At 39.9% G+C, this 25,627-nt stretch overlaps 1 protein-coding gene across 20 annotated transcripts in view; it reads left to right on the forward strand.

The window, feature by feature from the left end:
* Positions 1 to 22,855, forward strand: part of nrm (neuromusculin) — an 85,402-nt gene extending 62,547 nt beyond the window's left edge. For 4 of the 20 annotated variants that reach the window (XM_070280606.1, XM_070280610.1, XM_070280612.1 and 1 more), the window contains one exon: positions 22,592 to 22,855. In XM_070280606.1, coding sequence (XP_070136707.1) covers positions 22,592 to 22,738 — 147 coding nt within the window. In that variant the 3' untranslated portion in view covers positions 22,739 to 22,855. Of the gene's footprint in view, positions 1 to 9,736; positions 9,901 to 10,046; positions 11,014 to 22,260; positions 22,374 to 22,591 lie in introns of those variants that run through there. The other 16 variants (XR_011443000.1, XR_011443001.1, XR_011443002.1 and 13 more) reach the window with 11 other exon arrangements.
* The last annotated feature ends 2,772 nt before the right edge of the window (positions 22,856 to 25,627 follow it).

Below are 25,627 nucleotides of genomic sequence, written 5' to 3' on the forward strand. Positions count from 1 at the left end.
TAATACTCTGTAATTATCTTCAGACTTCGTTTGAACTTTTGTTTCCTGGATATTGCCCTTTACGAGTGGTATTATGTGAAAGTTGTCCTTGCCAATGAGCTCTATAATTTTGTTGACAAGAACGTTGGAACTTTTTTCTCGTATGTATATTGGCGGGGGCTTAGGCTTCCTTTTTTCGACTTCTGTAGATTCGGCGTCATCCTCATAGTCTGCCAAGATTTTAAAACGGTTTGAGTTCGTGGGCGTTTCTATTGCGGCTATGTTAGCATTGCCACGGGTTATTTTGCGTTGGGAGTTTAGGGGGCTCAGCTTCCTTTTGATTTGGATGTAACGATCCATACCAGTCTGCACAGCCGGCTTAATATTTTCTTTGTTTTTGTTCTCTTTTTCGGGCAGCACAGCGGCTGAAGTATCAATGTTTGCGTTGCTAGCTGATGACGTCGTTAAACGCGCTGTCGTTACAGTAGCGGTTGTTGTTGTTGTTACGGTTGACGTTGTCAAAGAGGTTGCGGTGCTAGTTACTGCGCTCTTTGGCTGCAGAGACATCGATGGTAGCGAGGGGGAGCAAGAACGCGCTCTCACGCTCTATACGTTTAAGAATTCGGCCAAGTTTGGGGTAATTGACCGTGTTTGGGATGAGCTTGCATTACTTTCGGTTGCTTTGAAAGTGAAGTAAGCGTTGTTTCTTTGTACTGAGAGCCGTCTCTCGTCTTGCTCACGTTGACATTGTGTGCTAACGTCGTTTAGACTCATTGCAATCGAAATTGATATTGTTCGAGTTTTAAATGTTATGCTTTATATTAATTAATTAATTAATCAATATAAACATTAGCGATTTCATCGCTGAAAGCGTCTTTTCGCGTTGTTGTTGATTTACGAAACCAGTCACTGCCCTTTTTGATATTGATGAATGTTTTTTTCCCGGAGCACAATAAATACACGTCTGCATGCGACGACGATTCGCGACGATTCGACGAGCGACGAGCAAAAATACCTTGAAAATTATTTAAATGTATTATTAAAATGTATTTTTTTTGTATTTTGAATAATATTATTTTTAATATTTATATTTTAGAGAATTTAAATATGTGTTTAAATGTTTGACTCTACGTTTTACCGTAGCTCTGGACATTGACACGGTATTATTCTGGCTGTCTGATCACCAATTTCCCCAAAACATCCTAACATTTCTTGCTTACAATGTTTGGCAATAGCTAAGCGGGCTGCATACAACGCTTTTATTGCCGATCTACTTTTACGTCCTGAGTTAAACAAATTTTTTTTGCTGTATAGATATTTCTTTAAAATTACTATCTTCTATATATCAAAGGATTTGTGGCAACCCCTTTCAGTTCTCGTGATCGAAAAAACTCGATAACTCACGCGAGTATCGATATTACGGGAGTACATCTCCAGGAGACACACTCTCCCCTCAATAAGTTTCGTCAGCTTCGTCCGCCGCCACTGCAGAGTCTTTGCCGCTTTCATCTCCCGATCATCTTTTTATTTTTAAATATAAGTATATAGTAAACAATAAACATAAGCAAAGCAAATTGGTGACCCCGACGTGATCACTATATACCAGAGGTCGGCACCCCAATACATTGATATGATTTTACCGCATTAGTGTTAGTAACGTATAGCAGAAAGTAGGCTTTGAGCATGACGTTTCACACATTTATACTGTGTGTGTGTGGCAGAGCTCGGGCAGAGAAATTTCCTATGCCCCCGAGATAGGGCCGTGCCGACCTCTGCTATATATACACGAGTACTGGTGCTTACAATGGCAAACAACGACGCCCCACAAGACGACGCCGAGGTTTTTCACGATACCGTTACTCACGGTTTTGACGCAGTTATCAACCGTGTAGCTGTGAAAATACCGCCGTTTTAGCCCGAACATCCAGAATTAGGGCTATCGCAAATCGAAGCCCAATTCGTGCTGGCGGGAATAACCTCGGACGAAACGAAATTTAACACAATCCTAGCGTCAATCGAAGCACCGGTGTTGGCCCGATTTGCCGACGCCATCGTCAACCAACCACGCACAGGCAAGTACGAAAATTTGAAATCGTGCATCCTGGAACGCTTCTGCGAAAGCGAACAAAAGAAAATCCAGAAGTTAATATCGGAGACCGACCCACCGACGAGTTAAACGCACTCGCCGCAAACAAAGTTCAAGAATCTTTCCTGAAAGCACTGTGGCTGCAGCGCTTACCAACACAAGTGCAAGCGATCTTGCAAGCATCGGACGTTAGCCTAGCAAACTTAGCTAAGTTGGCAGATAAAGTGATGGAAGTCGGTGATTTTCATCAGGTACGCACCATCGACGCCAACCAGCAGCGCCGTTTCCGACGATCGTCTAGACCGCATCGAACAACAAATCAACACGCTCTTCAGAAAACGTTCTCGCAAGAACAGCTTGCGAACGGATCGCAACAGCGTCATAGCTGGAGACATGTGTTGGTACCACAGCAAATTTGGTAACGCCGCCAAGAAATGTCGCCAACCATGCTCTTTTGCATCCGAACCAAAAAACTAAATCAATCTTCGGATTCGGCGGACAAATTCGAAGAAGACCGCAACAAAATTGCCCGCCTCGCCATCAACGACAATTTCTCCAAAACACAATTTCTCATCGCCGACATTTCAGTGATGCCACCGTGCAAAAACGCAAAAACTATGCTCACTCCAAAGTTTCTTTTCGCCGCCAATGGCACGAAAATACAAACCTATGGAGAAAAACGCATAGCATTGTCACTGGGATTGCGACGAAACTTCGTGTGGACTTTCGTGATAGCTGATGTCAACTGCGCTATCATCGGATCCGACTTTCTTCAAAATTTTGACTTACTCGTCGATATGAAACGACGCAAACTCATCGATCGGGCTACGCTGCTGGAATCAAAATGTCACGCGCCCCAGCGTAAAATCAACGCGGTTTTATCCTACGACACGAGTAACCAATACGCTACATTGCTTCACGAATATCGCGATCTCGCAACGATCAACTCGAACCGGCTGCCAGCAACGTCCGAAGTAACGCACTTCATCTCGACCAACGGGCCGCCTACTCACGCCCGCGCTTGACGACTAGCGCCCGGCAAACTCAAAGCTGCACAATCCGAGTTCTCCTACCTCATCGAGAAAGGAATATGCCGTCCCTTAAATAGCAACTGGTCCAGCCCTTTGCACCTGGTAAAGAAAGCAAATGGAAAGTGGCGTCCGTGCGGCGACTACCGAGCACTGAACAACGTAACCGTGCCGGATCGATATCCTATTCCGTACATACTGGATGTAACGAGCATCTTATACGGTAAGAAGATATTTTCGAAAATCGACCTGCAAAAAGCATATCACCAGATTCCTGTCGAACCACAAGATATTCCCAAAACAGCAATTATCACGCCTTTTGGGCTATTCGAATTCTTGTTCATGACGTTCGGTCTGCGCAACGCAGCGCAAACTTTTCAACGTCACATAAACAACGTCACAAGACGCACCTCCGCACAATCCTCGACCGCCTTCGGAAGGCACATCTCACCGTGAACTTTGAGAAGTGCCAATTCGGTAAGACACAACTTACATTCCTGGGACACGACATCAGTCAGCACGGCTTAAAACCATCCGAAGCCAAAGTGGAAGCCATACGGCATTTTAAAAAACCGCTTATCGCTAAAGACCTAAAAAAGTTTCTGGGTATGATTAATTTCTATAGGCCGTTTATCCCACGAGCAGCCGAGAACCAGCACATACTCCAGACGCTGGTCCAAGTCAATAAAAAGAACGACAAAACCCCGATACTTTGGTCTACAGAAGCCGACTACGCATTCACCGCCTGCAAGAACGAGCTTGCAAACGCTACGTTGTTGAATTACATGGCACCAAACTCACAATTAACTCTAACCACCGACGCATCCGACGACGCTATGGGTGCCGTAGTACATCAGATCATCAACGGGCAGACACAATCACTGGGATTTTTCTCCAGGAAATTCACATTGACGCAAAAGAAGTACAGCACCTATGATAGAGAACTGACTGCCATCTATCAGGCCATTTTGCACTTCAAGTACGCACTGGAGGGCAGGAATTTTGTAATTTTCACCGACCACAAGACGCTTATGTACGTCTTCAGTCAAAACAGCGAGAAAGCATCACCTCGACAACTGGATTTTATCAGCCAATTCAGCACCGATAGCCGGGACATCTCTGGAGGAGAAAACAACGTGGCTGATCTTCTCTCACGCATCGATGCCATCAAACACATAAACTTCGACGAGATGGCACTGGAACAGGAAAACGATGCGGAACTACAATCGCTACTGAAGTCTGTCGCCGAAAAACCTATCTCACTAACAAAATTGTCTCTTGCAGGCTCAAACAAGCAATTGTTTTGTGCCCAAATGCCTACGCCAAACCGTGGTTGAGGCCCTACATTCACTGAGCCATCCGGGAGTTAAGGCAACAAACAAGTTGGTCGGAAAACACTACGTTTGGCCCCGCATGGCGAAGGATGTCGCTAAAATCGTACGCTCTTGTATCCCGTGCCAGAAGGCCAAAATCCAACGTCACACCAAATCGCCACTAGGAGAGTACACCGCCAGCGACACCCGTTTCGAACACATAAATATCGACATAGTCGGCCCGCTGCCTTCATCGAACGGATACCGATACTGCCTCACGTGTATCGATCGATTCTCAAGATGGCCCGCAGCAATTCCTTTAGTAGACATCACAGCACAATCTGTAGCCAACGCACTGATATCGGGCTGGTTCGCTCAGTACGGTATTCCTCTTCACATCACAACCGATCTGGGTCGACAATTCAAGTCTACATTATTCCAAGAGCTTTCCAAAATTTGTGGTTTTAAGCACCTGCGGACGACGGCGTACCACCCACAAGCCAATGGTATGATCGAACGCTGGCACAGAACGTTAAAAGCTGCTTTAAAATGCGTCGATCCAATCAACTGGAGCAGTTCCCTGCATCTAATCCTACTCGGCCTACGCACAACAATCAATAGCGACATCGGGCTGAGCCCTGCGGAAATGGTTTATGGCACGACACTACGGGTGCAAGGCGGATTTTTTGCACCGAGCACGAAAAAACACACTGAGTCCGAGTTCACCGTAGCTCTTCAAAAAAACAATTCTCAACTGCCAACCACTAAGCCAGTGCACCATCATACACCGCAAGAATTTGTCCACCCGGACCTAAACCATTGTACCCACGTCTTCGTTCGAGTGGATCGAGTGAAAACCCCGTAGGAAGCAAACTACGAGGGTCCTTTCGAAGTGGTAACAAAACACGACAAATATTTTACACTCAAGGGCCACACAAAGGACAACAAGGTTTCCATAGATCGACTTAAACCATCTTACATCTTCAAAGACGTACCGCCTCCAACACAGGAGCAGACGACAGCGCCAACTGCTCAGACACTCGAGAAAGTGTCAAGATCAGGACGACAAATCAGATTCCCAGCAAAGTATCTTTCCCAACTGGAACTCTAGGAGGGGGGTACTGTGGCAACCCCTTTCAGTTCTCGTGATCGACAAAACTCGATAACTCAGGCGAGTATTGATATTACGGGAGTACATCTCCAGGAGACACACTCTCCCCTCAATAAGTTTCGTTAGCTTCGTCCGCCGCCACTGCAGAGACTTTGCCGCTTTCATCTCCCGATCATCTTTTTAGTTTTAAATATAAGTATATAGTAAACAGGGGGGCCCATAGCCTAGTGGGTAGTGTAGCTGCACGCTAAGCGTTGGGTCGTGGGTTCGAACCCCACTCATGGCAATCATGACCTCCAAAGTTTTTCGGCTTCATTATGCTTAGTGGTCTCTTTTCCGATGCTACTAAACATGTGAGGTCGAAAAACGGTATTCCCAGATATCGACAGGGGTGGCAGCCCCACCTCTGGGATAGGTTGCACCTGGCTAATCACCGGATCAGCCGAATAACAACTGATTAACGAAACTAATACAAGAAGAGAAGAAACCAACCACCCCCCCAACCCGTTGACGACCATTCGCATATCGAAACGGACACGAATTGGACAATGGAACGTGAGGACTTTAATGGAACCAACCAGACTGGCGCAGTTTGAAGGAGAAATGGAGAAAAAGCAGATCGCAATCGCAGGCATGAGTGAGATGAGATGGAGAGGCAACGGGACAACAACAACATCAAGCGGCAATCTAGTGATGCACAGCGGGACCAATGATGGAGTCAGGAGCGGAGTCCGGATATATGTGTCCAAACAGTACAAACAGGCACTAATTTCCTGGAGCCCAGTATCCGACAGAATCATCATTGCCAGATTCCGATGCAATGCTAGACACATCACCATCACCTATACCCCAACAGAAGACGCCAGCGATGACATCAAAGACGACTTCTACAACGCCCTCACATCCTCACTCACTAGGATCGAAAGAGGTGACATAAAAATTCTCATGGGAGACTTCAATGCGAAAATCGGCCCCAACAACAACGGATTGGAAACAATCATGGGCCGACATGGTGTTGGCACACGCAGCAATAATGGTGACAGGCTAATCGACTTATGTCAGACCTTCCAACTGGTTATTGGTGGCACTGTATGTATTCCTTCACAAGGAGATCCATAAATACACATGGACCTCTCCGAATGGACATACTCGCAACCAAATCGACCACATCTGCATAAGTAGGAAATGGAGACGCTCGATGATGGATGTTAGGAATAGGAGAAGTGCGTCTATCGACAGTGACCACGAGCTGATAATCGGAAAGCTTTTAATCAAGCTCAGACGAAATAGCAACACTGTCAACAGGACCACAAGAAGACCGCCTCCCATTAACGTACAACGGCTGAGTGACTCAAACATGCAGTATACTGAGGAGCACCGCGGAGGAGATGCTTGGCACCCGACAACGCAGGCGCACGGATTGGATATCAGCGCACACTTGGAAACTTATCAGCAAACGGAACAGCCTAAAGTCGAAAGCAGACCATGACGAACACAAAGAGCTGTGCAAGATGGTGAAGAAATCAGCAAGCAACGACAAAAGAAAATTTCTGGACAGGCTCGCTGAAAATGCAGAAAGCGCAGCCAACACGAACAACATGCGCTCACTGTACCAGATAATTAGTCAACTGACCGGAAGCTGCCATAGGCGAACCCAACCAGTGCGGCACCCAGATGGAAGACTCTTTACTGATGATGAGGCACAACTCCATCAGCTGCACAGAACAACCGAGCAGCACGCAAGATAACTTCAGGAGTATTGTACCGAGCAATAACCTCAGAATATCACCCACGGCACCATCAATTAGAGAAATAAAAGATGCAATCAGGAAATTAAAACGCAACAAAGCGGCTGGAGATGACGGCATACCGGCCGAACTTCTCCAGATTAACACGCAACTAATGGCCGAAACACTGCATCCACATTTCAATAATATATGGGAAAGTGAGCGGATCCCAACATCCTGGAAAAAAGGAATCATCATTAAGCTACCGAAGAAAGGAGACCTCAGTGACTGCAACAACTGGCGAGGCATTACCCTCTTGAACACAAGTTACAAGGTACTAGCCACTCTACTAAACGAACGTCTTCAGGAAAAAATAGAGCCAACAATACGAGATGAACAAGGAGGTTTCAGACCACACAGGAGCTGCGTAGACCAGGCAAACACACTACGCGCAATATACGAACAAACTGTGGAATGGCGCTCGCCGCTGTACCTCCTGTTCATAGATTTCCAGAAGGCATTCGATTCGGTAGACAGAGCAGCGATATGGAGGGCACTTGCAAGAAAGGGATTGCCAGTGAAAATCATAAACATAGTGAATGCTATGTATGATGATGCTGAGCTGGCGGTACTGCACAACGGGAAAATTAGTGCACCCTTCCAGACGAACACAGGCGTCAAGCAAGGATGTCCTCTATCACCACTTCTGTTCAACTTGGTAGTCGACGAAATCATGAGAGAAGTATGCATGAACAGACGCGGAATCACCTGGAACTTCACCCGACATCTAGAAGACTTGGATTACGCGAATGACAAATTCGAAGACATTCAAGCCAAAGCTAGGGACCTCGAGATCCGAGCCAGCGCAGTAGGCTTAAAGATCAACGCATCAAAAACAAAAGCTATGCGGATCAACAACTCCAACACAAACAACATCACAATCGGAGATAATACCATCGACTTCGTGAACAGCTTCACCTACCTCGGTACTATCATAACATCAAATGGTGGAGTGGAAAGTGATGTGGAGAACCGACTGCGCAAAGCGAGGTCTGCATTTGGAAGACTACACCGAGTATGGAGAAACCAGCAGATAAACAGAAAAACAAAGCTGCGCATATTCGACGCGTGTGTAAAATCCATACTGCTATACGGATCGGAGACGTGGCTGACCACTCAAAGGATATTGATGAAGTTGCAGGCTTACATCAATAAGTGCCTAAGAATAATACTTGGGGTATTCTGGCCAGATAGAATATCCAATGAGGACTTATGGCACTGCACAGGAGCGGTTGCAATCCAGGAACAAATAAAGAAACGGAAATGGAAATGGATTGGCCACGCTTTGAGGAAGGAACCAGGAAGCATCGTAAGGATGGCTCTGGAATGGAACCCACAAGGAAGCAGAAGAGTGGGTTGCCCAAAGATGACCTGGCGCCGTACAGCACTCCTAGAAATATCCCGAAAGAACATCAGCTGGGACACAATAAAGCAAACAGCGGAAAATAAAGTTAGGTGGAGAGCCCTTGTAGAGGCCCTAAGCTCCCAAGAGGAGTAATAAGGAAAAAAAAAATATAGTAAACAATAAACATAAGCAAAGCAAAGATTTCTTCATCATCATCGATGTAAAATTTTTGAAGAAAGGCTTTGTGGTCTGGAATCAGTCTATTCACGACACCCGCCCTATGGCATAACCGGAAATGTCGCTCAAGATTATATTTTCTGTCAATCAAACCCTTTTTGGAAATTATGCACTGCAATTCGCATTTAAAGTTTCGTGCAAAGAAAAGGGTCTCGAAATGCTCAGGCATTTTTCCGCTAAAAATAAGCATCAACCGCGCGCCACGCTTGCTCACTGAGAAGTGCAGTCGAGCTCAATCTTAGTGTAGGCAAGAGACCTGCCTTAGAAGGCAATATTGCATCTCCATCTCTATTGCACACGCATAAGAGTTGTCTTTGTCTTTGGCCACTTGAAAACAATAACAAATTGCATTTGTATTGCCCTTGACGACAAGGTGCTGTAAAATGTTGTAAAATGTTTGTTTTTGCTGGTGCCTAAGAGCTGAGAGAGCAGAGAGAGAGAGATTCTAAGAATTTTGTTTGCCTTATGGAGTTAGCAACGAAGCTTATGGCTTGAGCAACGAACCTTATGGCGTGAGCAGTTTCACGCAACTCTGTATGCATGAGCAATAGCAATGTCAGTGTGCCGGTAGCGCTGCGGCTGAATTTCTAACCCTACTCGTGCTATGGAAAATGAAAGTTTGTCCACCACTGCTTTAAAGTTTAAAGGTTAGTTAAAGTAGGAGTGGCAGAGATTAGTACCGGGTATGACATATTTTGGAAACTCGACTATAGCCGTCCTTTCTTGTTTTATTTGAAACAACGAAACCCAACCAATTAGATCGAAACCGTTGATAGTAAAGATCATTGTAAAAGAATATTACGCTGTGAAAGACTTCATACAAATCTTATAATTTCTTTTTTATCTATAGACAATTTTCAGTCAATTTCGAAGGAGTTAAAACAAAGGGTGTGTGCAAAATTTCAAGTTGATCAAGCTGTAATTTTTTTGGATAAATACATATTCCCATTTTTGGAAAACGCATTTTGGGAGACAACTTCAAATGCTATTTTTTTGTGAAGAATTGAAAGCTTTTCTTTGGTGTTAACCTGGTAATTTTTTTTTCAAAACATTTTGACATTTATATTTCTTAGCTTTCTAAAATCATTATGTACGTTAAATATTTAAATATCAAATACTTTTTCTTATTTTATTTGCATGCAATTTTTCTACATTGCTAGAGAACGAAATTTCGAAAATTTTTTGAATACAACGACATCTGTATCCGCAAAAAATTAAGAAGGAAATACAGAAGACTTACCATTTGTGATCCATACACACTAACACAGTTACAAAAATTAAAAAAATCATCGGAGAAAATTAGAAGCACTGGAAACTCTTTAATAACTAACAGCAGTAAGATCGAAACCATTGATAATAAAGATCATTGTAAAATAATGTTACCCCGTGAAAGACTTCAAACAAATCTGATAATTCCTTTCTTATCTATAGACAATTTGCAGTCAATTCCGAAAGAGTCTATAACAAAAAATGTATCTGAGCTTAATCTTGATGGGGCTTATGATTGCATGGTGGTGCGACGGCCAATAAGATTACCATTGCGTAAGCATCATACTTTTCACTTTCAAAACGTTCAGACTGCTAATGGAAAATTACAAGAGTTGAGAAAAAAATTGTATCAAAACCGACAAAAAATGATTGTGGAACGTAGAGACGACCCGCTGACCAATCGATCGATGAATCTGAATGAAAATAATGGATTTATGCCAATTTCCCCAACTCCAACTGAACCCATTACTACTCATCTCTCATAACATAAAAACCTATAGCTTTATGATATAGACATAGAATTGAAAGCCAGTTACTTAAAAATGGAACAAAAAAACTAATTGTATTCACAATCTTACCATTTCCTTTCGAAAGGAATTTCTTCTTAGCCAAATAAGTAATATTAGGACTTCCGCAAAAGAATTGAAGATTACTGAATTATTTTAAGCTAATACAGACACATCAAGATGCAAGTTAAAATTTTTATTGAAGTTTATTAGACTTCCTTATACAGAATCCTTCTTTTAAAATTTGCTGCATTTCGCTCATTTGTTTCATGCATGTAAAACTAATTATCTTTAATAAAAAACATATATTAATAAAACATTATTTTTATTTTTAAAGCACGAAACTCAAATTTACCTTCTTATGTATATAAGTATATAAGTACGTGTGGTATAGACATATGTAAGTAGATATAAGTTAGCAATACGGAAATAATTTAAACAATTATATGTATAGAAATGCAAATAGAAAGTTTTGTACTACATGGTTCATTTACACAGGAAGCTTCTTAAGTTCTATGCGCGTATTTCGTGTTATCCTTATACTCTTGCAGACTCTTATTATTTTTTCCAAAAGTGTGCAACGCAGTGAAGGAGAGATCTCAGACCCTATAAAGTATATATATTCTTGATCAGGATCATCTATTGGGTTGATAAGAGCATGTTCGTCTGTCTGTCTGTCTGCCTGTTTCTACGCAAACTAGCCTCTCAGTTTTAAAGCTATCGACTTAAAACTTTACACACACTCTTCTTTCCATTGCACGCAGTATATAAGTCGGAACGGCTATATCTCATAGCTGCCATATAACTAATTGATCGGAAATGGTATAACATTGGCATTTTTAGAGTTGGAGAGTTTTGCATGAGTTTTGCATTTTGCATTTTGCATGAGTGCTATTTTAAACAAAATAATAAAACATATCAAATTTCATAAGGATCGACCGACTATATCTTATTTAACTGATCGGAAATTGTATTTGGTGTTTAGGAAAAATTACAACTTTGGTTTCTTTGAAAATAGAAGTTTGGGAATTTTTTTTAATTTTTGTACTGTAATAAATTGGTTATTTTATGATATTCTCATAATGGTCGGCCAACTATATCCGATTTTTACGATATATATCAGGTTTTAACTGCAAGGGTATATAAACTTCGGCTCCTTCCGAAGTTAGCTTTCCTTTCTTGTTCTTTATATTATAAAAATACGTTAAATTAATATTTAATAAACAAAAATAAATATTTTATAAACAATTAAATTATATTTCATTTAATAATATTTTAAAAACAAACATTTTATTTTTCAAAAAAAGTTGTTTCTCTTCCTGTACTCACAGTTATCCTATCACGTTAGTTCTTCCTGCAATTAATAATTGTTCAATTATGTGTACAACACAGGCCGACAGCAAAAGATCTTCACGCATAATTTCACCTACTTTACCTTTGGTTTGAAATCCAATTTTTACCAACAGAGACGTGTGCTTTGAGTCATTTTCTTGTTAAAAAATGCTTTATTCCATCGATTAACACCAAGTGTCCAACCTCATTTCTATAAATCAGTAGTCAACTTCATATTTTTGGAAAAAAAACAATAAATCTTTTGCCATGAATATTATTCAGTGGGGTTTTTACTATGTGTTGTGTGTAATGAAATCATCAAATCTGTTGTGGTGTCTTCATAGTTATACATAGAAAATCGTCTACAAAATTTGCCTAGAAATTGCTAAGCGGCAAAATGGAAGAACCAACTGTAAAGGTATTACAAATCATACCTTTTGATGGAAAAGACATTCAATAGGACGTCCTGCATTAGATCTTGTGTTGTCTGAAGGAGGAAATACAAGTTTATTAATTCAGACAGTTTGCATGGCCGCACGCAAACAGGGTATACATAATATTTGTGTATTCAAGCAATATTATAGATAGCGATTGTTTCTTCCTGTGGGGTATCCTAAAGAGGAGGGAACTGAAGCCGGCCCGAACACGCTCTATAAATCAGATCGCATTCAAATCGAATTAGACCAAAAGTATAATCTTTGTGATGTTTTTCGTCGAGCAACGGATACATCAGATCTGACTATTTCCTCTGTCAACCTTGAAAGACACCTTCGAAGGCAAGATAAAATTAAACTTCCTTATGAAGTTTTGGAAATGCTTTTAAGTGAAGGAGGGCTTTAGGAACACAATGAACAGGATTTCGATGATAGTTTTTAATTATAATTGAATTTCGAACCGGAGAACTAAGATGAATATTTTTGATAACAGTTAAGTCTGTTAATAACCAAAACCCAAAAATAATAAGCAAAATACAAACTTAAACCTAATATATTTCAGATTCTTTCAATTCTTTTATGCAAAACCCTTTATAAAATTAATTTTTTTTATAAATTTACTATTGAAAAAAAAAGTTTATGTCTCGAGCCTGATTTGAGCTTGTTTCATTCCGCACATCAGCCAAGCACTCTAGCACTCGGATATCCCTCATTCTTTGTCTCGCGAAAAATTTCTTGAACCTAACTTGTCGCGCTGTGGAATCCACTCGTTCCAGCCTTCCTACCTCTTGGAACACACCGTTCGTGGCGCCTCTACTACACCTAGGAAGGAATCCGGATTGGGAATTTCTTGACTGGTCCGCCAAACTTGTCCCTTACTCGCTTCGTGGCAAGGCTACCTGCCGTGGTTGGGAATGGCCGAGCTCGACTCTGATACGTTGGGCTTTAGAGGAACAATCCTGCAACGGATACTTTCTTAGCTCGTTCTTCAGCTCCCCTTTCCCCTTGGGCTGTTGGACGCTCCAGAGGCGGTCCTTCAGATCAAACTACCGGGTCCTTTTTAGAAACGCACTTTTTTTTTATTTATTTATTTATTTTTTTTTTCTCTTTGAGGCATCTCAAAGGTCTAGCTGGAAGTAGGTTTCTAGCAAGTAGGCTGCGGTGTCTTAAGAGTCTTTCACTATATTGGCTTGTGTGCCTACCAATCTGGTCTTCTACAGTATGTAGCTTCAGATTTTTATGAACAGTTGTCCCGCGCACATACCAGGGACAGTTTGATATATTCCTTAGTATCCGGTTCTGCAACACCTGGATTCGTTTGTAATTGGATTTGGCTGAGATTCCCCAAATCTGTATTCCATAAAGCCAAATTGGCAGAATACAATGCGGATATACCGCTCTTTTGCTTCTAAGCGGTAATTTGCTCTTTTTGTGTATAAGCCAACGCAGTTGCTGGGTTCTCAGTTTACATTTTCTAGCCGTGGCTTTAAAATTTGGCCCAAGGTAAGGCGCTTATCTAAGGTAATGCCAAGATATTACCTTAGATTGGCTTGTTCCAATTCATTTTTTGCAAATTCGCCACCCGGACATCGGATGGGAACCTGTTGTCGTTTCAGCAATTTTGTGCATTTCCATAAAGAGTATTTCTTGTCAATGGTGTAGTCCATGGAGGACAATTTATGCTCGAAGAAGTCGTTGCGAAGTTCGCTTAAAAGGGTTTGTAATTCCATAAAATTCGATCCACTGGATCTTGAGAACGAATTGCTCCTCTCCGAAGTCGTCTTTTTCTTTGGATCAACTCTCTGGCTTCCCTTGTGGGTACAATGCCATAACTTATAGTACGATGATCAGGATCAGGTGGCGTTAAAGCAGTAGCAGCATTTATTTGAAAATCCAGTATCCCATGGTATAATGCAAAATCAATGCAAGTAGCTGTGTGACTGGATACATATTGGTATCTAGATGGTGAACCAGTGGCAAGAATTTTAGCCACTTTAGCTGAGATAGATTCGACTAGCTCACGTCCTCTGGGTAAATTGTAAGTGTCGCCCCACATCCAATGTCGAGCATTCTAATCGCCACCAATCAGATACCTCTGACCACAATAAGCGAGTATGTCCGTGAAATGCCTTTCTTCGATTCTGTGCCTTGGAGGACAGTATATTGCTCGTACATCCATAAATCCCATGCCTGTGGCAACTTTAATGGAATACATTTGTATGTTTTGTGTTTCAATAACACTTTGTGGGAAATGACTAAGAGAGCTTCTCACCAATACCGCCGATTCTCCAATGCCGTGATGGTTTATACGCTGGATAGAAGGAATATCCATATAATTTGACTACTTCTCCTCGATTAAGCCTTATCTCACTTAAGAGTATAATATCAATACGGTTGTTGTGTGCAAAGAGTTAAACTTCTTTGGCTTTACCGGAAATGCCATTGACATTCTAGATAAGGATCCTAAGATGGTTCATTGTGAGGCTGAAACGTTGTTGTGGCGCTGGGGAACTGATTTATCCCCCATCCATGGTTTGATTGAGTTGGCCATTTCAAAAACCATATTTTCGAGCCGTTCAAGTCGTTGGCTGTTCTTCTTGTTTTGTTGCTGTTGTTCCTGCTGCTGCTCCTGTAGCCACAAAAGAAATTGCTGCTGCTGCTGTTGCTGGAGCTGTTGTTGCCATTTTAAAAATTGCTGCTGCTGTTGCTCTAATATTGACTGGACGTCGAGAACATGTTGTTGTTGTACAGCATTTTTATTCAAGCTCTGTAATTGTTGCTGCGCTTGGAGGTCATGTAGACGGCGCTGGGCAGGTCCATTTCCGTTTGTGACTATTAAGGCATAAGATAAACCTCCGGTATCGGTTGCAAAAGTGTTAGGCATGTGCTTAGTGAGTTGCTGTTGACTGACTGTTGATTGATGTTGCTCACGTTTTTCTTGTGGTTGACGTGTTGTTTGCTTCTTTGGGGGACCCAAAGATCGTCTAAGGAAATCTTGAAAACCACTGGCAACCTTTGTAGCTTGCCGTATGATTCTCACCACAGTGCATACAAGTAGGCGGTTGATCTAGGGGCCGAGGGCATTGCTTTGTATGATGATCTTCGCCACATCGAGCACAAAAGGGATGTCGACGACAGTACTTAGCTGTGTGGCCATATGTGTTCCTGGCATCTTATACATTGAGCAATTTCTGATGTTTTGCGCATCCTTTCAATTTTAACCCGTTGACGACAAAGTGTTTCTATATCGTATATATAATTTATTTTTGCGCATGGATTTATATTAATAAAAAATATGTTGAGTTTTTCATCTCGGTTAGTCCTTGACTTTGGGCTATGCACCTGAAGAACTTCAAAGCCAAATGTTTTAAAATTGGCAACAATTTCGCTGATTAATGTGCTATGATGAAGCCCCTTAACCACTATTCTATGAGGCTTATCTTCCTTCATTTGGTAAGTATGAAATTCTATTTCCAATTTCTCAAAATGATCAACAATTACTCATTATGTTGTAGAGTCTTTGGGAAAGATTCTAGCTGTGACTCCTTGATTAACTTTAACTTCTACGTTATCTAAACTAGGGACCTCCGAAATGACATTAAATAGTTCATTAAAGTTGGTAATACTTAAAACTATTTGCGGTGGTTTTGAAGAATCATTAAGATTATTATTACTATTAGAATCTCTCTGTTGAGATCTGTCTTCAAAATCATTTGTATCCATATAATCATTAGATATATTTATTTGGGCAGCTACTGAAGAGCTAGTAGGGCTTTCCTTTTTATCACTTTGTGTCATCTCGACCTGTCTGTCACTGTTTAGGTCCACTTCCATGTCTAGTAAGGCAAACCTGTTGCTGTAGCTTGACTTGCTGGTTGATGCTGATGGTAAGATCTCTGTGGATCTTTTTTTGGGTTTCTGCCTCTTACTTATCAAATGTTTTTGGCTGCTTTTCAAGATGATAGCAGCATCAGTCAGTGGTGTAGGCGAAATTATATCAATTTCATCAAGATTTGGAGAGGCAATTGCAGCTGCTCCACTGGGCAATGGAGAAGCAATGTTAGACGAGCATTGCGTGAAAACATTATTATTGCTCTGTGTTGAGTACAAGTTAACTTTGTTGTTTGTCGGTGAATATAACTTTTTGTTTTAAATTATAAAACTTGGTGTCAAAGCTTTATTTATTAAACTTAATTATTACAAGACACTTTTTATTCTAAATTATTTTCTGTCAACCGTTCGCGGTCTCGGTCAAAATAGGACTGGCTTCTTAATTCTTAATCTTATCCTCGGAACCTGAGTTGTGTTTAGATTAAAGGCTTAAGATGAAAACGTCGCATCTTATGGTGAAATTCGATTAAGTTGATCGATGCAATTTGGTGGGTACTTGAAATGCAAAAGGCGTAATTGATTGGGCTTCGGAGGGAAGCTGATGTTTACTTGTGATTTTGATTTGTTTGTGGGGAACCAAGATCAGACCTCAGAGCCAAAGACAAAGCCGAAGGCAAATGCAGAGTTTAAAAATATTGTTTATAAAATTCATAAGTGGAAAGCCATAAGTGGCCTGGATTTATGGGTTGGATAATTGAGCCAAAGACAAAGCCAAAGGCAAATGAAGAGTTTGAAAATATTGTTTATCAAAGCCATAAGTGGCCTGTATTGACGGGTTGGATAGCTTACACACTGCTAATTGTGACAGTTGTCGCAGTTGCCGTAGAGAATATGGTATTACTAGTAGCACTAGTAAATGATAGAGTTGTCGTTGTTGTACTGATGTTCCTAGTTTCGGACTACAGTGTGCATTGTTCACTGATGATCTCTGACTTGATCTCAGATGATGATTTTCCAACTATTTGGTACATTTTTTCATAATCAATCTGCTTATTGTTAGGCTGAGAGTGCGAAAAATTTTCATCCCTATTTAAATTTAAGTTTGGCTTACCCCTCTTATGCGGCTGCGTGCAGAGTGGGGGGTGAGGTGCAGCCCAATCGGGCAGAGACTGAAGTCTTATTGCACTACAGCAATGTTTTTTTTATAGTTCAACTGCCGACGCTGTACAAGACAGCGTCCGAAATTTAACGATTTGTTTACGAAGAGTGCCCAAAATGGAAAAGGGATTATGCTTGCTTTTTGCTTTGCTTATCCGCGACACAACCGATCTCATCAAGAGCAGAATTGCCACTTAGAAACGCACTAACACTCGAATGTCGGACTCTCCAAAGGTGGTCCTGCTGCTCAACGCTACAAGCTTTATAAAAAGCCTCATCCCGATTCGCTCCAATGCACAGTGGCCGATTTGGGTAATTTAGCGTCAGATGTGGATTGCCATTAAAAATAATGATAATTTTTTATAAAATTTTTTATATCTTTGTTTTGGGCTTCTAAGGCTTCTTCTGACATCATTCCTATCGGAAGTGGTACTTTTTCTATAATATCCACCCCGTGAATCTATAATATAATATCTATAATATGCCAATATGCTCATCCAAAAGAACCAAATGTTCGGTTAACCAACCCGAGTTCTTCCTCTCGAAACGCTCCTTACATCTATTCGATTTTTTCCATCTTTTAGAAAGAGTTTTGCAAAAATTTTTAATGGTACATTCTTTAGATGTACAGTCCATCTCGGAACATTTTTATGCATCAACTATATCGCTAAAAATGTGATCAAACAATGCAGAACTTTTCTTTGTACCGTCTGCTTCCCCATGCCATACTGCAAAAAGTGCTTGTTTACAGGCGGACATGATTGCTGAAAATATCGCTAAATTTAACAGGGGAACGTTGGGGCAGCTGAACATGGATAATTTATACACAAAACGAAGTTGAAATTTGTTATAAAAAAGGGTACTACAAACCTTGCTGGTTTAAAACATAAATTATGAATTCAACATCTACTCACATGTCACAAAACCTTTATTTTTGTTTACTACATAGCTTGAACTTTGAGAAAATGCTAAAGTTTATTTCAAACAGACAAAATCAAAAAAAAGTGTCACAAATATAAAAAGACATCGATCAAGCCAAATTCAACACCTGAAAATTGAATAGTACCATATGTTAGCTTTGAGAGCTTACAGCTGATCTAGTTGATCAGGTTTATAGGTTTTGTGTATTTTTTTTAACGATATTCAATTATTTGACTATCGGTAGGAAACAAAATTTTAATGAATTTTAATAGTTAAAAATTTGCTTAATCTGACGCTAGAATAGCCAAATCGGCCACTGTGCAATGGGCCTCTTTATATACTGCTCGGGGCGCCCGCCCTCCTGGATTCTGCTACTGCCGTTAATCTTGCTTCCAAAATCACGTCACCTTTCCGTTGGCGGGTCGCCGTCCGTGCCTCCTCGCTTTTGCGTCTCCCTCTCCACTTCTTGCTCCTCCGTTGATGCTAACCCCGCCAAATTTTCTAAACACGGCTGCGCGGCCGCCACGAGAACCGTTACATTACACGTCGTCTATACTTTCTCATGGCGCGCTGGCCCCCTCACTACTCCTTCTGTCTTGCGGCTAGGCTTCTCGTCTTTACTTTCCCCCATCCCCCCTACTGAATGTTCGAAATACTCCCAGCTCTTGACCGCTTTCGCACCCCCTCAACCTCCCTTCCTTGACTTTGCCACCTGTCTTGGCGTGTGGGGGGCTAAATCTTGCCACAAGTGTCTGTGAGACTTGTTTGAAGAGCCCTGAAACAAAGTTTGCACAGAGCCCTGCCTGGCACTATATTTTAGCACACAGCCTGGAACTCCATCGGGTCCTGGCGGGTTTGATCCATAAAAGATCTGATAATAAGCTATTCTTATTATAAGCTATTCTCGGAGAAAGAGGGACAGAAAATAAGATTTACCGATTGAATGTTATACATACACTGCGTTTCACTTGAATAGCACACTTTACATAAGGAATTTCAAATCTCGAAATCTTTTAAACAAAAAGAAAACTCGTTGATGTTTTTGTTTCTATTTATAGAGTAATCAATTTTAATTATAAGAAAAGTAACAAAACTTAAATTAACAATTAATAAAGGTTAACAAAAAAACTTAAAAACTTCAAAAATTCCACAACAATTTTGTTTCACTTGAATAGCACATTTTAGATTTATTGTCATTTCAGCAGCCAAGATTGATTCAAAAAAGTTTTTTGATTAATTTGTGAATTTCAAACATAGTTTAATCATTTTGTGCAGTTATGGGTCGTGGAACGTCACTAATTCACAAGGAACAGATCCAAATACAAAGCTATATTGATTGTGATCTTTCTGTGGTTAAAATAGCGAAAGAAATTGGAAGAAGCAGAAAAGTCGTACAAAATTTTAAAAACAACAAGCAAAATTATGGAAAAATATGAAAAAAAGCAAAAGGTATGAAATATGAAGTAGTGGCCTCAGCGACACAGATAAGCGTGCAATTCTGCGGGAAGCCTCAAATTCTCATGACTCTGTGAGCAAGATAAGGGCAAAAGCAGGTGTTGACGCGAGCAAAACTACTGTTTGGCGAGTTATTTCCAAAGCTAAACATCTTGAAACTTAACAAAAAACCCCCACTTAACCCCAAACGAAAGGAAGCACGGTTGACCTTTTACCGCGTCAATATGTCATGGTGTAACGAGTGGAGGCGCGTAGTTTTATCTGATGAAAAAAAGTTCAATTTGGAGTGGCCAGATAGCTATAATTATTATTTTCATGATCTGAGGAAAGAGACGCATCAATTGGAGCGTTTACTAAACTTTACACAGTCAAGTAGGCGGAGTTATGGTTTGGGGAGCCATATCTTACTATGGGACTTGTGAACTCCAATTCTTATCCTCAAACATGAACGCAAAAGCGTATCTAAACTTCCTCGAAAAAGCTTTTCCACCATTGGAAAATTTTGTCAATCATTTGTCTGGGACATTCCAGCACGACAATGCCCCAATACATACTGCACGTGTTGTAAAATCTTTTTTAAAAGATAAAAATGTTGAAACTCTGAATTGGCCACCATACTCGCCGGATCTGAATATAATTGAAAATATTTGGGGATGGCTGGTCAGAAAGGTTTATTAGTCTGGAAAACAATTTTCAACAAAAGACGAACTAATTGACGCCATTCAGTGGGCCTGGGCCCACTATATATCCCTAGACTACATTAAAAGTCTATATGATTCGCTGCCCAACAAGATCTACGAGCTTATATTGAATAAGGGGGGCTCGACCCATTATTAAATTAACATATATATTTACATTAATACTTACTATTAAATAAAAACACATTTCCTAATACTTAAGTTCTATAAATATACTTTTAAAAAAAGATGTGCTATTCATGTGAATCAAAATTGTTGTGGAATTTTTGAAGTTTTTAAGTTTTTTTATTAACCTTTATTAATTGTTAATTTAATTTAAGTTTTGTTACTTTTCTTATAATTAAATTTGATTACTCTATAAATAGAAAAACAAAACTTCAACGAGTTTTCTTTTTGTTTAAAAGATTTCGACATTTGAAATTCCCTATGTAAAGTGTGCTATTCAAGTGAAACGCAGTGTATGTATGCGTAAGGCTGATCTGCCACTCTGAACATTCAGTGTTATGCACGGTAAAATTTTACCGAGCTAGTATTATATATATCTTGAAAAATCTATACTACTGCAGGTTTTTTTATATTTAAGTAAGAGCCTATTTTTAGTATTTTTTAAGTTTGTGGGGCACCTTGTAATGCAGGGAGGATTTGTTAAAGCGTCATGAGTCAAAAAATGTATTTAAAGTATGGTACAATTTTCCTAAGGTTATATTTATTTCGGTGCACTCGGTTTCGGTTAGAAATGATTTCAATTTAAACCTCAGATGTGATATTGATCCTCTGGGGTTGAAAGGGGCAAAACTTTGGAAAGACCAGTTTCTAATAGACGATCTTACGATCCTAACATGGTTAATTTGACCTAGGGACATAGGATTCTGATATGTAAGTGTTAGTGAAGGGATTAGTTTTTTGAACTTGTGGACCACTGGTTTTAGAACTTTTTTCTTTACGGTACTAGGCTGATGGTCTTGGACTAAAATGTTCTCTGGCCAAAAACTGGGTTAACAAATCGCCTTGAACATAAGCGCGGGCACATGTATCTTGAAAGAAGACGTGCGCCTTATATTTTTATATTTGTATTTAGTTATGTCTCCGCCTTTATCTACATGTTCTGTTTAAAACTTTTTACAACACAACTTTTAACAACTTTTTATTTCCGAACATACTATGTGTATGCGATGGTATGCGATTTCGTTTAAATCGCGAAATAGAAATTACCCCTATTTATGCGGGATATATGATGAGATTTTAGTAGAGATGCCAGCCGTTTAAAATTAGAATTTTATTTTAGAACTATCACAAAAAGTAAATAAACCAAGCAACGCGATGGATGAACTTAAATTCTTTATTTACAATCGGCAAATAAGAACCGGAAAATTAATTATTATGCACAAAAATATTATTTAATACTTCTTAGAACGGCGTTGCCACCTGATTTGTATAGCGTTAAGATGGTCCAATTGATGGTACATCACCAATTCATGCTTTGAGAGTGAAATGACGTTTATGCACACAGCAATCGGCTGAAATCGTGAAATGAAAGCGTGAATTCGGCATCGCATAAACACATTAAAAATTACAACTAAATACCTCATAAGTTGAAAGAAATAAATTAATATAATAGAAATCGTAAGGTAAGACATAAATTTAAAAAAATCTCCTATTTTATAAGAAATTCTATACGTATTTTATTAATAGAACTAAAATATTAATAACAAAGAACTTATTTAAATTTAGAAAAGTTATTACCTGAATTAAACCAATTGTCATTTTTAGCATCTTTCCGACTTTGAGGACCCTTTCAAAAGCAGCAATACCTATATATTCTAAATTTGAAAATCTTTAGTTATTGAATAAATAAAAGATATGTTAACTTTGCTATTTAAAAGGTAATTTAACTTTTAACTTTTATTTTACTAAAAATTGTTCTTGTTATTTTTTTGTTTCAAATTACTCTTAGTACCATTAATTATTAACCATCTCATTTGTGTATTTGATCCATGTTTTCATGGAGTTTTTAGTAACCACAATCATGACATAAGCTTGATATAATTCCTATCAAATACAAATAATTTAACAATGTGTTTTTTTTCTTGTTATTGAACAGCCATTAAATGCCACGAGTTTTGAGGATGAATTCATATATGCTGATCTCGAAAGTCAACACTACGGACCTATCAATTACAAGGCTGCATCGTTATACGCAAAAGTAAAGAAAAATAAAATTACTGGAGTTCTTGATGAAAATAAATAATTTATGGAATAATTGAAACTACTGCATTTCAAATTTACAGAATGGCTTTAACTTTATAATATTGTGATTTTATGGAAAAAGAAAATGAAAAAACCAAATAAAACTCATTAAATAAAAGTTTTCATTTGAACAAATATATTTTAAATTAAAAGGAAGACTGGAATATACTACACTGATTATAAATGTCTACCAATATAGATCTCGCAAAAGCTGGGCGCTGTGCCCATGATACAATTATACAAGGTAGTCCATTCCACTGACATATCGTTCGGGTTTGGTGCCTTAATTTCAAACTGTCAAACTGAAAGGTGATTTTTTTTTCAAAACTTTAACCTTTAAGTGGCCAAGCGTAGACGCTGATGCTCGAGTATGGACTTTTGAATTGGTTCACGTGCATCTTAACAAAGCCCAGCATAGCATACGCTTTAGGAAGAATATAGTCTAAGTGACCAGAAAATTCAAATTCGCTGTCGAATGAGACACCAAGGTCTAACACCTCCTCCTTAGCTGCCAAATTATAATTACTGATGGAATAACGGGTAAACATACACTTAGACATGTTTAATGGAAGAAGTTTACGGGAGCACCATGAGTAAACTCTGGATATATCCTCCTGTAATAAGTAACTGTCACTAATGCAACTAATGGCTTTGTAGATTTTAAGGTCATCCGCATAAATTAAGAAGTAGGAATGACGAAATCATGAAGAGATGTCGGTAATGAAAATAATAAATAAAAGAGAACCAAGAGAGCTGCCTTGTGGAAGACCAGAGGAGGTGACAAATGGACTTGAGAAAGCGTCTCCAATAGAAACGTGGCAAGGACGGTCAGCCAGATAAGACTCGAACCAACTTAACAGGCAGGAATGAATACCTAACTTATATAATTTGGCCAGTAGGGCAGCATGACACACTTTGTCGAAGGCTTTGAAGAAGTCAGTGTAAATAGCATCAACCTGAAATCGGTTTTCAAAAGCTTCAAAGCAGTGCTTAGAGAAGACCGCTTAATTAGTTAGCAAAAAACCATGCTGGTTGGGGGATATAATATTACAAGCCAGAAAAGTCAATTTTTTAATTACTATCCGCTCCAGTATCTTAGCGACGTTGCAAGTTTTGGCTATAGGTCGATAGTTCGTAACTTCAGACCTACTGCCACCTCTGTGAATAGGCGTTAAAGAAGTAATCTTTCACCGATAGGGGAATCTATTAGAAGAGAACGACAAAGAGAACAGCAGTTGAAGGGGAGTAGAAAGGGAAGCGATACTCCTCTTAAGAAAGACCGGGGAGATACCATCCAAGTCAGGTGTGAGTGACTCGGCAAAATGTCCTTTGGCTTCAACTAGGTTACGTTACTGTTACTCACATTAAGAAAAGGCTCAATGCTAAGAAGAGTTTCATTAACACTCCAAGGAACCTTCTGCTCCAAGTTAGAGGCCAATTATTTCGCAAAAAGATCAGAAACGCCCTGATCCGAGTCGGCTGCTAAATTACCATAACATATGGATGAAGGTATGTCCGATTTTGTTTTTTTTCTGTTAACAAACCGCCAAAAAGCTGTCGTTATAAATCGTTTGTAATGCTTATCCCTTCTATTCTTTAAGTTTTTTAAAACCTTTTGTATACCAAGGAAGCCTATAGGATCTTCGTACCTTCACAGGGGCATAAGTATCAATAATATTAAAAAGGGCAACCAAGAACTTAGTATAACAATCATTGATTGAGCCGTCCGAAAAGAGGGAAACCCAATCAAAGGCTGAAATAGAGGCATTAATAAGTGACAAGTTAGAATCATTCAGATGATTATATGGAATGGGTGAAGCAGAAGGCAAAAAACTATAAAACTCAATATGAGTTACTAACGGCTTGTGGTGCATATCACAAGGACTTAATGGTACATTGCATAATTCTACTTTACTATTAACCAAATTTTTTAAAAATATATGATCAAGAATTTTGGATAAATCATTAAAAATATTATTTACTTGGGAGAGACTAAAAATATCATCTAAAACTACAATTTCATGACTCAGGTGAACGTTGCTAGTTAGCATGCAGGGAGATTCCGGGTCCCAAGACCAGACAATGGAGCTTAGGTTAAAATCGGCAGCTACCATCAAAGCGGTAGGGTCCGACGTTCTAGCACAGACACTAGTGATGTTTTCCATATGCGCATGATATATACTAAACGCGCTGTTCGGAGGGATGTATGATGCAATGATGACGAACGGGCCATGGACGCCCTGGATTAAAACCGCAAGCTGATCCAGTATAGGGTCGGCCACCGGAAGGCGCAGTGGTGTAGCCTGAAGAGATCGACGGATAGCGATGATCACACCTCCACCTCGCTCACACTGGGTACTGAATGCATCTCGGTCTTTTCGAAATACATGGTACAAGTTAGGCTCGAAGAACTCAGAGAAGCTGAATTTGTCATTGCCACGTTTCCACAAGGATGATTACATCAAAATCGCAGGCAGAAGAATTGAGGAATACCATCCGGGTCTTGGTTCTCATTCCCGATATATTTTGGAATAGAACTTTTAGGCTTTTATTAGGGTCCGAGGACGACGAGTAGCTACAGTCCAAACTGGGAATTGGACGGCAAGGCGGTAATGATGAAAGTGCACTCCTGGTACTGGTGCATGTGGAGGCATATCCAATACGCATAGCTCGCAAAATAGCCGACAAGGACACATAGAAATTTCCATTAGACTCATCAGTAGACTTGCGAGAGTCCACTTGCAAGGCAAATCCAGTGCCAGGTGAAAACATTGAGCGTTCATAGTCAGGCATATCCAAACGCAGCAAAGATCCGACAAACACGTCCAAAACGTAAATAAACATATTCCACCGGCGAAAAGAAAGCACCAGCAAGTGGCCCAGCGAAAAG

This window comes from Drosophila bipectinata, chromosome 3L, assembly GCF_030179905.1.
Source record: "Drosophila bipectinata strain 14024-0381.07 chromosome 3L, DbipHiC1v2, whole genome shotgun sequence".
Lineage (NCBI taxonomy): Eukaryota > Metazoa > Arthropoda > Insecta > Diptera > Drosophilidae > Drosophila > Drosophila bipectinata.